The sequence below is a fragment of the Balaenoptera physalus genome, assembly GCF_965194825.1.
Source record: "Balaenoptera physalus genome assembly, chromosome: 17".
Taxonomy (NCBI): domain Eukaryota; kingdom Metazoa; phylum Chordata; class Mammalia; order Artiodactyla; family Balaenopteridae; genus Balaenoptera; species Balaenoptera physalus.
In genome coordinates, this window is record NC_138895.1 from 69,461,110 (window position 1) to 69,475,840 (window position 14,731).

At 38.3% G+C, this 14,731-nt stretch overlaps 1 protein-coding gene across 9 annotated transcripts in view; it reads left to right on the forward strand.

Annotated features, from left to right (window-relative positions):
- Window positions 1–14,731, forward strand: part of TBC1D31 (TBC1 domain family member 31) — a 61,652-nt gene that overhangs the window by 16,736 nt on the left and 30,185 nt on the right. For 8 of the 9 annotated variants that reach the window (XM_082433148.1, XM_082433142.1, XM_082433145.1 and 5 more), the window contains 4 exons: window positions 1,703–1,854; window positions 4,648–4,807; window positions 7,751–7,951; window positions 12,882–13,058. In XM_082433148.1, coding sequence (XP_082289274.1) covers window positions 1,703–1,854; window positions 4,648–4,807; window positions 7,751–7,951; window positions 12,882–13,058 — 690 coding nt within the window. The remainder of the gene's footprint in view (window positions 1–1,702; window positions 1,855–4,647; window positions 4,808–7,750; window positions 7,952–12,881; window positions 13,059–14,731) is intronic. The other variant, XM_082433147.1, reaches the window with a different exon arrangement.

Consider the following 14,731-nt stretch of genomic DNA (forward strand, 5'->3'; position numbering starts at 1 on the left):
TAAAGCTTGTAAAGACACACCAGTAGAAACAACAAGATACGTTCAAATGTGAAGTGTTACAATAAGCTATAATGCAGTTAAGAAGGCTGGTCTGGATAAGAAAGAATAAATACCTGGAACTCAGCATTAACTGTTAAAGATGGACATACATATACTGTACAACTCAGAAAAAGGTTCATTCATTCATTTATTCAACAAATACTGCTGAGCACCTTTACTACATTCTTGGCATTGTGCTCAGCACTGACTACACAAAAATAAACAAGACAGACAAGACCTCTGCCCTCTCAGAAACCAACCCGGGGTCTTCATCCCAAGGCAGCTGTGAGCGATGACACACCTCTCGCTCAATTTTGTCCACAGTGTTTGGGGTCCCATGCATAGAGTCTCTGGGTCGATTTCCTGTGGGCAGGCATATGTATAAGGAAATAATAATTATTCTGTAATTCAAAAGAGGAGTGAAGTATAAGACCAAAGCTATATTGAGGGAAAAAAAGAATAAATAGCTAGAGCTGTAACTAATGATCAAACCGTGTGAAATGTCTCAAGCTCTTTCTGGGGTTTTATTGGGTTGGCCAGAAAGTTCGTTTGGTTAATGAATATGTTGTTCAATAAAGTTCTTGGTGAAAATGAAAACTGTGTCTTTTATTTTTACTTAAAACCGAACGAACTTTTTGGCCAACCCAGTATTTTTGAGAGGATAGGAAGGAATATTTGTCCTTAGGACACTGAATTTTTTTCATTTTCTTTCCTTCTTTGCTTCCTTTCCTACCTCACTTTGTGTGTTTTACACAGATGACACACAAAATTATATTTGAGGCCATTGAAACTCTTATGAGAAAATATTGGTCAACTTTAATAAAAATTTTATATTATCAAAAGTAAGCATTGCTTACTGCTTATGTAGTAGAAAAATAGAAAGTAGGAGAATAAAATGGTATTTTTAACTTCACTACCAATTTCAGTCTCATCTGTCCATTAAATAAATTGAATCGAATAAAATATCATGTATTTGTTTTCAACTTTTTACTTTTACAAATAATGCTTAGCAAACATTTATACACACTTATCTTAAAGCATTTTGCTGATTTTTTCCCCAAAGGATTAACTCTTAGAAGCAGATTGACTAGTTCAGAAGAGAGAGATTTTTAAGGTTGTTGAGCTGTTAGACAGTATCTCTAACCAGTTTTACTACCAGCAGCAGTTTATGACAGTGCCTTTATCTATACTTTCACCAACATTTAGTATTTTTTAACACTTATCTGTAGTTAGTACTCAATATAGTATTTATCTTAGTATATAGCTTATAAATATAATACGTATGTTAGTATATGTATGGTTTCTGTATATGTATATGTGTGTGCATTATTTTAAAATAAATTTGATACACATAAAATGGTATCTTCTTTTCATTTGAATCTTTTATAAGGTTAAATATTTTAAATTGTTTCCTAGTGGTTTATGAATAGCCTAGGCATTATAGTCACCTGTTTTTTGTTTAAAGGAGTTTACCTTTTCTTTTTAGTTTATAATACTATGTAAAAATATCAGTTTTCTCCCCTGTCATATGTTGTAAATGTATTTTTCTCCAGTTTAAGAAAAAATAATTTTAAGACAGAAAAATTAACTACTTGTAAATTTTAAATTTAAAGAGGACTATATGATCCTTATATGAACAATAACTTTTTTTCTCCCTCTTTAGGTTTTCTTTCTACCGTTGAGTAATACCATCCTCAGCTGTTTTAAAGATAATTCCATCTTCGCCTGGGAATGTGATACTCTTGTTTGCAAATATCAATTGCCAGCTCCACCTGAAAGCTCTAGTATATTATACAAAGTGTTTGCTGTGACCAGGTAATGTCCTCTTTAAGACACTGAGGATTTTTATGAAATCTAACTTCCAGGGAAATTTTATAAATTTTCATTCAGTATTTTATTGTCCTGTGAGCAAAAGTTTCCTTCAAACTTAGATATGATCTAAGATATGGTAATAAGTTTTTAACTTATTGTGGAAAATGTACACAAAAATATAAAAGTACATGAAATCTCAAGGCTAGTACTCTCATTAGCCATAATAAGCATTAACTAATAGCCAGTCCTATTTTGTCTATTACTCTACCTACCATTTCTCTACTGCACTGTCATAAAGCAAAGCCCAAGTGTATCATTTCATGCATAAGTATTTCAGCGTGTATCTCTAAAAGATAGGACCCTTTTTGAAACATAACCATGGTACTATCATCAGACTTTAAAAAATTCATAATTTAATATTATCATATATCTAGTTATTCATATTTCCCTGATTTGTCTAATAATTGTTTTTTATGGTTGGTTTGTTCAAGTCAGGAACAAAATAAGGTTCACACATTGCCTCAGTTGGTATATCTCTCTTTTTATATTTTCCTTGCAGTTTATTTGTTAAAGAACTGGTCATTTGTCCTGTAGTTTTCTATATTCTGGATTTTGCTCTTTGCATCCCTGTTATGCTGCTTAATATGATCTTCTCTCATCTATATTTACTATAAACTGGTTACACCTATATTTCCTATAAATTGGAGGCTTGATCTTGATCTGGTTTGATTTGGGGGCAAGAAGACATTGTAGGCGGTTTGTGTACCTTCATCAAGAGGAGCACAGAACTCTTTCTCTTATGATATTAGTGGCCATTGATGATCATTACCTAGATATCGTGTGTTGCATTGGAGGTTAGCAAATGGTGCTATTCTAATTCTGTCTTTCCTTCTCCCTTATTAACCAAAACCTTCTATAGAAAGAAGCTTCCTCTCATCAACTATACTCCAATAAAAATTTAAAAAAAAAAAAAAAGGAAGAAACTGCCTCTCAACTCTTTGGTTACTTTACTGTACAGTTTGTAAAGGAAAGGCAGGATAAATGCTGGATTTCTTCCTATTTTTAAAAAAAATTTTTCTTCACCAGAATAATGGATTGGTTTACTGGCATCTTCAAAGGTGGCAGATGAAGTTTTTTGTCTTTAATCTTTGTAAGCTCATGGACTTAAACACAATTGACATGATTTGACCCATTAGAGTTATTATTCTTAGTAATGCTCCAGTACTCTCATCTTTGACCAGTGGGATCCTCTTCAGGTCGGCTTTGAACGAACCCTTTTGATACAACCCCAGTTGTCTGTGATATTTCTCATTCTTTCTGGTCCAACAAGATGTTCCAGTCTTATCTTGTGTATTTCCTGTCCCAAACCTGGAATCAGCCATTTCTCTAAAGGGTGTGGGTTTATTTTTGTGGGAAATGATATATTGACACTTAATCTGGATGCTAGGTTCTCATTGTGGCTGGGTTGGTCATTGTTTCCAGATATTAATGGATGTTATTTCCTCTCTTTCTCTCACCCTCTTCTGAGTTATCAGTAAATCCCATCAACTCTACCAGACTGTATCTTGAATTGGTCTAGTTTCTTTTGTCCATTGCTACAGCTATTACCCCAGTCCAGGCTATCATAGTCTTTTTCAGGCTACGGTAATAGCTCCCTTATTTGGTCTACCTCTTTTCAGTCTCATTTCCTAAAGTCAGTGTCTACAAAGCAGATAGAGTGGTCTTCTCAAATCATTAAGTCAGATCACGTCATTTCCCTATTGAACTCCCGTAAAAGGCTTTCCGCTGCTCTTAGAAAATCCAACTCCCTGCCATGTCCCTGAGATCTTTTGTCCTCTGGTCTAGGCCTCCCTCTCTTTTCTCATCTTATTTCCCCTTACTGTGTTCCAGCCACACTTGAGTGTGGCTTCTCTTTGTTATTTACATCTATCTCAACATTTTTGTTCTGGCCAGTCAGGAATACTGACCAGCATGGAATTCTTTCTCCAAGTCACCCTATGACTGGCCCATTCACATCATTCATGTAGTAGATCTTCCTCCTTTCCCAGCTCTGTAACATTACCTCGTTTTAGAGTTCTTTAAAGAACTTGACAGCTGATATCAAGTTCATTTATTTGTTTCTTTACCTTCCTCTAGACTGAAAATCCCCTGAGAGCAGGGATGTTACCTGTCTTCTTGTTCACTACTGTGTCCCTGGCACCTGGAGTGAAACCTAGCTTATAGTAGACACTTTATAATCCTTTGTGAATGAAGGAGCAACAACCTTGCAAATCAGTACAGCTTATTCTTTCTGTACCTTTTAAACATAAAGTAGCTTTCTTCGGCAGGAAAATAGTTTGGGCTTTTTGGTTTTTCATATAGCAATGCTATTATCAATTCAGTACAGTCGTATGTGAAATACAGAAAGTTGGTTAGTAGTAAGTGACTTTGAGATTATGCTATAAAATATAAATGTTACTCAGAAACTCCCAGTCAGGTCATCAAACAGATATTTGTTAAGCTGGTATCTTAGCACAATAGGTAAAAAAAAAAAAACTACTATAAACCTGAGTTTTCCTATATGGTAGCCACTGGATACCTGGGACTATTTAGATTAATAAAAATTAAATACAATCAAGAATTAATTTCCTCAGAAGCGCTAGCCACATTTTAGTTCTCAATAATCTCATGTGGCTAGCAGTGACTACATTGGACGGCATAGATACAGAAGAATTCTATCATCATATTGGATCGGATTGGACAGTGCTGCTATAAATAATTCATCTAGCCTTACTTTCTCACCTTTTTAAAATATAGAGATGGCCGAATCCTGGCTGCTGGAGGCAAATCGAATCATCTTCATTTGTGGTGCTTGGAAGCCAAACAGCTATTTAGAATTATCCAGATGCCCACCAAAGTTCGAGCCATTCGCCATCTAGAATTTCTTCCTGATAGTTTTGATGCTGGTTCTAATCAGGTTAGTAACATAAATGTTAGTAACGTTGTACTTTTTTGGAAAGATCGTTATCAATTTTCACACACTGTTAGTTCTCTTATTTAACTTGTAGCCTGATTGTTACAAGGTTTTGAAATTGCTGATAACTTGTAAAGAGTCTAAAACTGAAAAAATGGAAAAATCTTAGGTTCTGTATATTACTGATAATTTGCCCTTTTTCTAAAATCAGTATACTTTATGTCATACTTTATGGTTTACAGGGTGATTAAGCATGCTGTTTTTTATTTGATCCTTAAAGAATTCATTGAGTGTAGGCAGGGAAGGTATTCTCACCATTATACAGATTGTGACGCTGAAGCTTAGAAACACAAAGTGACTTGTCAACACTCCTTTAATTATAAGGATTAAAGGTGGGACTAGCACTGAACTGTTCTCACTTTGCTACACTGTGTTCCATAGCTGGCTGCCTCAATCCTATGAGACGTCTTTTCTTTCTATCTTGCCTTCGTTTACAAAGTGCTCCCCCCGCCACTCGCCTTTTTTCTCTTTAATAGTCGAGTAGTTGAACCTTAACTTTCTTATCTTAAATTATCCTGGGTCTTGCACATTAACAAATTGTGTGTGTGTGTGTGTTGTGTGTTTTGTGTATTTATGTATAATATATGTGTGTATCATATCTATTTTTTTTTTAATTAATTAATTTATGGTTGTGTTGGGTCTTCGTTTCTGTGGGAGGGCTTCCTCTAGTTGTGGCAAGTGGGGTCCACTCTTCATCGCAGTGCGCGGGCCTCTCACTATCGCGGCCTCTCTTGTTGCGGAGCACAGGCTCCAGACGCGCAGACTCAGTAGTTGTGGCTCACGGGCCTAGTCGCTCCACGGCATGTGGGATCCTCCCAGACCAGGGCTCGAACCCGTGTCCCCTGCATTGGCAGGCAGATTCTCAACCACCGCGCCACCAGGGAAGCCCTATCATATCTATTTTAAGTTTTTTGAGTAGATAATGCTTTCACATGGTTGAAAACATAAAAAAATATAAAAAGGCATAAAGTGAAGTCTTACTCTTTTCTCCCATTTGCCCAGTTATTCACTCTCCTTAACCCACTGCTGTTACATAATCTTATGTTTTTCCCATTTTTTTTTTACCTTGTTTTTTCTTAATTTAGTTTACCTTGACAATTTTCCTATATCAGTACAGAACTTCATTCTTTTTTACAGGTGTATAGGTTTTTATAACCAGTCCTTTATTATTGGGCACTTAACCTGTTTTCAGTCCTTTTCTGTTACAAATGATGCTGCACTGAATAACATTTTTGTTTGCTTGTTGGTTTTTTGTTTTTTTAATTTATTTTTTGGCCGAGCCATGCAGCATGTGGATTCTTAGTTCCCCGACCAGGGATCGAACCCATGCCCCCTGCAGTGGAAGCACTGGAAGCACGGAGCCTTAACCACTAGACTGCCAGGGACGTCCCTTTTTTTTAATATACATAACTTTTGCACATGTCATTTTACACATCCTGTCTGTAGGTTAAAATCCCAGAGTTAAAATAGTGGTACCAGGGTTAGATGCATCTGTAATTTTGATAGATCTTGCCAAATTGCCTTCCAGAGAGGTTGCGTCAACTGTGAATAAGAGGGTTTCCTACCATGTGACCCAGAGAAGAACATGCTGTTTATTTATTTATTTTTTATTTTTCTTAATAAATTTATTTTTGGCTGCGTTGGGTCTTCGTTGCTGTGCGTGGGCTTTCTCTAGTTGTAGTGAACGGGGGCTACTCTTTGTTGTGGTGCACGGGCTTCTCATTGCAGTGGCTTCTCTTGTTGTGGAGCATGGGCTCTAGGTACGTGGGCTTCAGTAGTTGTGGCACACGGGCTCAGTAGTTGTGGCTCGGCGGGCTCTAGAGCTCAGGCTCAGTAGTTGTGGCGCATGGACCTAGTTGCTCCGCGGCATGTGGGATCTTCCCAGACCAGGGCTCGAACCCGTGTCCCCTGGATTGGCAGGCAGATTCTTAACCACTGCGCCACCAGGGAAGCCCCAGAACATGCTTTCTAGGTTGTCACATTCAAACTGCCTCCAACCACCTCCAGACTATAGTCTTTCATGTAACAGGGGACATCGGCGTTTCATGAGATCACGTGGTGGCCCTGGGAGAAAGAACCTGTATGTGGACAAGGCAGCAGAGGGGTTTATTGTTTCATGTGTTGAAGCTTTTTTAGTACGTGTTTTTAAATTCTAAGTTGTATGAGTTACAGCTAATTTTTTTCCCCTTGAAAGACTAGCTTCCCTCCGACCCGCACCCCGACTGCCCTTGCAGCTCACAGACCTTCTCTCTCTACAACCCAAATGCTAGTTACAACCGCGGGAGTCACAGGTTTGTGTGGGGCAGCAGTACAGGTGTTAGCTCTGGTCAAGCTGGGGATGGAGAAGAGAAACAAGCCCTCCACCTTCCTTGCTTCTGACGGCCAGTGTGGAGTCAAGGTGAAGGACTGCCATCATCTATACTCCCTCTGGAGGGATTGGTGGAGATGTGCCTGCCTGTGGGGAGGGCTGATTCTTAGGTGACCTTTCTGTAGTCTCCCAGGATGGGCTCCTTACTGGTTCTGGGTAGAGCCAGGCTTATCTGGACCTGAACAGGGCGAATCTACATGAGCCATAATTAGGGATTTTAAAATACATGACGGCCCTCTGCGAGTATAATCTCCTCTGACTGTCCTCCCTCCCCCACCAAAGAAAAGAAAACATATGTAAATACACACGTGTGTATGTGTGTAGTTTGACTTGCAGACATCTGACTTTTTTTAATTGAGGTATAATTGATATAGAACATTATATTAGTTTCAGGTGTACAACATGATTCAGTATTTGTATGCATTGCGAAATGATCAGCATAATAAGTCCGGTTAACATCTGAGACTTGACTCTTAAATGTGTTTTAGGAACTCATATGTTGTTTCTCTCTACTCTAGGTTCTTGGAGTGCTCAGTCAGGATGGCATTATGAGATTTGTTAATATACAGACTTGTAAACTTCTCTTTGAAATTGGGAGCCTTGACGAAGGAATTAGTTCATCAGCAATTAGCCCCCATGGACGGTACATTGCATCTATTTTGGAAAATGGAAGTCTGAACATATATTCAGTTCAGACTTTAACAAAAGAAATAAATAAGGTATGTTATCAAGTAAACAATATCTTTTTTCTTTTAAGATTTAAATGCTGTATCATCAAAAATAAAAACTCTGTGTTACAAGTTTCTAACCTCCTTGCACCTTATCCATTTTTCTGGATATGGTTTCTGCTCTTAGCCCCAGCGCCACATCTCCAGATTTTTCTCACCCATGCTCCAGCCCTAAATTGCTGTCTTCACAAAAGGCATCTGTTTGGTGGAGTCCTTGTCCCATTCAAGGTGCCCCTCTGATCTGCTTCCCAAAAGAGGTCTTCAGTTCCAGTCTCTTCATTTCTGTCTCTTTCTTCCCATGGTTGTAGGCTAGACACCTTGGAGCACTATGACTGTTCCTATTCCTGTATTTCCCAAATCTAGTCAATACTAAGTCATGTAGTCCTTGAATCTGAGATGTCTATGTATGTGCCGCCTGTTCTGTCTCCATATTGGCCATCCTTGTACCGGTGCTCATTTGCTGCTCTCGAATAACGGTAATTTAGACAAATATACCAAAACTCAGAGCCCTCAGTGCCTGCTCCTGCCCATCAATCATCTTTTATGTTTTTTTTAAATTCTTTTTTTCTTTTTTTTTTATTCTTTTGTTTTTCTCAATCATTTTTATATAACATTTTTCTTTTTTTTAATTAATTAATTAATTAATTTTATTTATTTATTTTTGGCTGCATTGGGTCTTTGTTGCTGTGCGCGGGCTTTCTCTACTTGTGGCTAGAGCTAGTAGTAGCTGAAGCTACTCTTCCTTGCAGTGTGCGGGCTTCTCATTGCGGTGGCTTCTCTTGTCATGGAGCACGGGCTCTAGGTGCGTGGGCTTCAATAGTTGCGGCACACGGGTTCAGTAGTTGTGGCTCACAGTCTCTAGAGCGCAGGCTCAGTAGTTGTGGTGCATGGGCTTAGTTGCTCCGCGGCATGTGGGATCTTCCCGGACCAGGGCTCGAACCCATGTACCCTGCATTGGCAGACAGATTCTTAACCACTGTGCCACCAGGGAAGTCCCAATATAACAGTTTTCTAAAATAATACTTTCATCATCGTTTCTAAAATAATGCTATTTTAGTGGCTTCCTTCCTTTTGCCTGTTGCATTGAGTCCAGACTCTTCTGCCTGGCTCTCAAAGTCCTCTCTAATCTTGTCTTCTCTCCCTAATGTGTTTCCCCATACTTTCAGCTTCCCTCATTGTCCCCCATAGACACCATGCTTATTTCTACATCTGTTATTACACTACTCACCTCATCTAAAATATACTTCCCACTTCTCTTATGGTTATCTAAAACTCCCCCAGCTCGTTGTCGAGTCCATTTGTTCTGTGGGAGCCTTTCCAGGTCTGGAATTGTATCCCAGTAGCCCTGAGAGGGACTTCGGTGATCACCTAGTCTAACCATTTCGTTTTACAGTGGGGAGCAGCTCATGCCCCAACCTAATCACACAGCTAGTCCTTAGCAGGCCCAAGTGTTCTATTCTTAATACGATAATCGTGTTGCTATGTGCCTGCTCCTTTTTACCTTTTTTGTCCAATTAGACAGATAAGAAGTTCTTATTACAGAGAAAAATCAAGATACAGATAAGCAAATAGATCAGTAAGTCTCACCATTCTTAGATGATTTTGAAATGTTTGCCTACTCAGTCTTTTGTTCTGTGTGTGTAAATGTATACAGTCCGTCTACATGATTCACGGATTCTATAATTGTGAGTTTGTCTGTTGGTGAAAATTTATCTGCAACTCTAAAATCAGTCCTCACCGCACATTCACAGACATTTGCATGCGCAGAGCAGCAAGAAATTGGAGTTGCCTTCATGCAGGTTCCCCCTGAGGTCAGACAAGGCAGCACTCGGCCTTCTTATTTCAGCTCTCCATGGGAACAAGTGTCCTTCTCGTGGTCTATTTAGTGCCACATTTTTCACATTCTTGTGATTTTTGTTGGTGATTTTTTTTTAATTATTTATTTTATTTTTATTATTTATTTTTTGGCTGTGTTGGGTCTTCGTTGCTGCCCAGGCTTTCTCTAGTTGCGGCGAGCGGGGGCTACTCTTTGTTGCAGTGCACGGGCTTCTCACTGCGGTGGCTTCTCTTGTTGTGGAGCACGGCCTCTACGCTCATGGGTTCTAGAGCGCAGGCTCAGCAGTTGTGGCGCACGGGCTTAGTTGCTCCGCGGCATGTGGGATCTTCCCGGACCAGGGCTTGAACCCGTGTCCCCTGCATTGGCAGGCTGATTCTTAACCACTGCACCACCAGGGAAGTCCTTTGTTGGTGATTTTGCTGTTTAAAATGTCCCCTAAGCACAGTGCTGACGTGCTGTCTGGTGTCCTAAGCACAAGAGGGCTGGGAGGTGTCTCGGGGAGAACATACGTGTGTTAGATAAGCTTCACTCAGGAATGAGCTACAGTGCTGTTGGCATGAGTTCAATGCTAATGAATCAACACTGTACAGTCAATGAGCGTCTTTATTTTTACTTTTTAAATTTATTTTTATTTATTTATTTTTGGCGGCATTGGGTCTTTGTTGCTGCACGTGGGCTTTCTCTAGTTGCGGTGAGCGGGGGCTACTCTTCATTGCAGTGCATTGGCTTCTCTTATTGCGGAGCACGGGCTCTAGGCGCACGGGCTTCAGTAGTTGTGGCTCGCGGCCTCTAGAGCACAGGCTCAGTAGCTGTGGTGCACGGGCTTAGCTGCTCCGCGGCATGTGGGATCTTCCCCGACCAGGGCTCGAACCTGTGTCCCCTGCATTGGCAGGTGGATTCTTAACCACTGTGCCACCAGGGAAGCCCACATTATTCATTCTTAATGAGAATTGTTAGCCTAGCTGAATTTTATAAGAGCTAGATAAATGTTATTAATAGAAACAAACATCTGAGAAAAACCAAGGTAAGCATGAGTCATTGGCTTCCTCTCTGTTATTTGTTAAGCAAATTGAGGTCATATTGACCAGAAAATCTAGCTTATAACAGAAGAAAGATAAATTTTTTTCTTTTTGGACACATTACCAGCACCACCAGTGCTATTCCAGGCCTACAAAATGCCCAGGTTTATGCAAAACTTATTACCTGTGTCTCATTCCTTCAAGTCCTATTTTCTTGCCATTGGAGAATTTCTGGTATTGTGCTAATAATAAGTAAACTAATTCCTATTTCTGTGTTGAAGTTTTAACACTCCTAAGGTGTGGCAATTCAGGTCATATCTCAGGCTCCAACTTCTGGGAGATTCCTTCATGGAAGAACCATGAAAAATGTGGCACTAGAATAAATATCATAATAAAGATATAGAAGAATGGACTGAGGTTAGAAGATAGTTCAGGGATATTAAAGATGGGCAATATTCAGAAATCAGACCACTATTAATTACATTTCATAGGTAAGGAATTAAATCATAGAGTAAGTGGTCATTGTACTTTTTTTTGTCAGAGTTATTGTTATTATATTTTGTATTATCCTGTACTCTCTCTAGATGTGAATAAATACCAATGTATCCTAGAAAAACACTATTAAAAAACCCTTATAGATGCAGTTAAAACTTCAAATACTTTTCAAAATAATTTTAAAACAAATAAAAATGCAATATCAATGCCATGTATATTACCTGCTCTATACATTTTACAGTGTTATGTGTCGTACATACTGCAGTTGACAATAGGGAATATTTTCTTGGTCTCCTGTAATAGGCTTCAGGTTTCAAAAGCAGAAGTCCTGAACTTTTGAAGGCAACGTGAGAAAAATCTCTGTTTGAAACCTCAAAGTAGTCTTTTTATAGTCTGTTATTTAAAAAGAGTCAAGATGTTTGCTTTGTTCTGTTTATTTCTTTTGGGGACGAAGGGGGAGGAGGTCAGAAAAGTTTGGTTTCTGCTTCAAAGAGCTTTCCCGAAGAGTGGTGATTCATTTCCATTGTACATCATCATGGAAGCACACTGTTCTGGCTTTCATGACAGCTTGAATTCAGGGTGATGTGTGTAATATTTGTTTTTCTGAAATCTAATATGTTCATTTGGACATTTGGGGTATATTGTGTTCTTGTTTTCATATGCAAGGAATTGGCACTTTGGCTTCAAGAAAAATTATTTAAAAATCACAAATCCACCTTGTCTTTGATCTGGATCTGGGCTAATTACTAAGGGAACATTCAGCAATAATGGTCTCAAACATTTAAAGCGCCCTGTGAAAGTCATTGTACTTGAACCATATTTAGAACTCAGAAAGCCTGAGCTATTTTATCTGCTTATTTTCTTTGAACAAGGAAGATCTTTTTATTTCAAAGAGAGTGTTATTCACAGAGAAAATGTCTTAGTGAATCACTTTACCTTAAGTAAATTGAAGTTGTTGGGGGCTTATTTTCCTGTTTGATGAGCCCCATAAAAATGAGGGTTTGGCATCTAAGTCGTGCTTTCTGCCCTGCCTCTGAAGCTGTTGATGCAGTCAGGGACTGACAGCCATCTCCACGTAGATTAGAAAATGTAACCAAGGACAAGGCAGGGGTCCCGTGCTTGCAGAGGAAAGTCATGTGACAGTTTCCCTCAAAGAAATTTCACTTGAGCCCAAAGAATATTAGGGTGCTTCTTTCAGCATTCTAGAGGGCCCTGTGTGTAACTGAGCCTTCTCTGCAGCAGATTACCACCTTACTACTCACTTTATCATACAGGCGTAGAAAATGGATTGATACTGTATGATTAAGGCCAGCTTTCAAGGAATAACTAATTCTGTTTATTGTTGTTAATCATGATCTTTATTACGTTCCTCAAAGGAATTTGGCAGAAATTTGCTTTGATTCGTTAGTCAACAAGGAAACATTCTTGGACATTTTATTTACACTTTTTGCCTGAAGGATAATTATATCTATTAAGGCATATTACTAAATTGAGCAAAATACATTTCGTAAATTATATGTTAACAGGTCTATTTTCCAAGGATAACCACTGGATTTCCCCCCCCTTTTAGCCACCTCCCCCTTTAGTGAAAGTGATTGAAGATTTGCCTAAGAGGAAAGTGAATTCTGGTGATCTTAAGATGAAAGTAACATCAGGAAGAGTACAGCGGCCAGCAAAATCAAGGGAAAACAAAATACAAGCTAGCATATTAAAACAAAACCTGACTGGTAATTTTGAAAATAAAGAGGTAAGACTATATTAAACTTTTGTTTGTCATGGCTCTGCTGTAGACAAGTCTTATGATTTCTAGACCATCATCATTCTTCCTTCTCTTAGGAATTAAAGGAAAATTATAGAAAAGAAGTAAGTTGCAACTGAAATTATAACATGCTTTTAAAACTTTTTAATATAAAATTAATACATGTTTATGGTTCTTTTTTAAAAGTCAAAACAGTATAGAATTGCACTGTCCAATATGCTAGCCACTAGTCACATGTGGCTAATCTGATTTGCGATGTGGTATATGTGTGAAATACACATCAGATATTGAGATTTTATTATGAACAAAAGAATGTAAAATATCTTTTTTAAAATTGAAGTGTAGTTGATTTACAGTATTATATTAGTACAAAATAGTGATTCAGTATTTTTATAGATTATACTCCACTTAAAGTTATTATAAAATATTGGCTATATTCCCGGTGCCATATATCCCTGTAGCTTCTTTATTTTATACATAGTAGTTTGTACCCCTTAATCTCCTACCCCTAAAGAATGTACAATATCATATTAATTAATAATTTTATGCTAATTATATGTTGAAATGATAATATTTTTATTACTTTGGGTTAAATAGATGTATTAAATTTGATTTTTACCTGCTGCTTTTGACTTTTTCTAACATGAAACTTAAATTATATTTTTTAAGAAAACTTAAATTACATTTGTCTCTTGCTTATCTGTTAGACAATGCTAGTATAGAAGGTTGTAAAGGGAAAAGAACAAAAGCATACTTTTCTTCCTCCCTGTGCCCTAGCCCACTCTTCATTGCACTCCCCAGAGGTGACCATTGTTAATAGTTGTTGATGGGACTTCCCTGGTGGCGCAGTGGTTACGAATCCACCTGCCAATGCAGGGGACACGGGTTTGAGCCCTGGTCTGGGAATATCCCACGTGCTGCGGAGCAACTAAGCCCGTGCACCACAACTACTGAGCCCACGTGCCACAACTACTGAAGCCCGTGCACCTAAAGCCTGTGCTCCATGACAAGAGAAGCCACCACAACGAGAAGCCCGCGCACCGCAACGAAGAGTAGCCCCCGCTCGCCGCAACTAGAGAAAGCCCACGCACAGCAACAAAGACCCAACGCAGCCAAAAATAAAACAATAAAATAAAATTTAAAGAAAAGATAATTGTTGATATCCTTTCAGAAGTTTTCTGTGTATAAACATATGTATATCTGCGTCTGTTACCTTTTTAAAATTTTTTTACATAAATGGAATCATACTGTAGCACTGTTTTATAAGTTGCTCTTATCACTTAACAGATTGAATATCTGTTTATATTAGTGCATGTAGTGCTACAACAGTTTAAAAATATTTGCATACTATTGCATTTATGGATATACCTTAATTTATCTCACTAGGACTCTGCTGACTGGCATTTAGGTTGTATCGTCAGTCTTACGTTAATACAATCTGTGATGCAGTGGATATTCCTAGAACATTTGAACAAATGTATCTGTAGAAGTAGAATTTTTAAGTCAGAGCATGTGCATAAAAATTTTGATAGTAGTAGAATTACCTATTTCAGTCAGTTTTATTCTCTTCTTTATATGTATTTTTTGTATTAATTTTCTGCAAAGAGCATATATTGCTTTGGAATTGAAAGAAAACATCAACATTAATAGACAACCTGCGG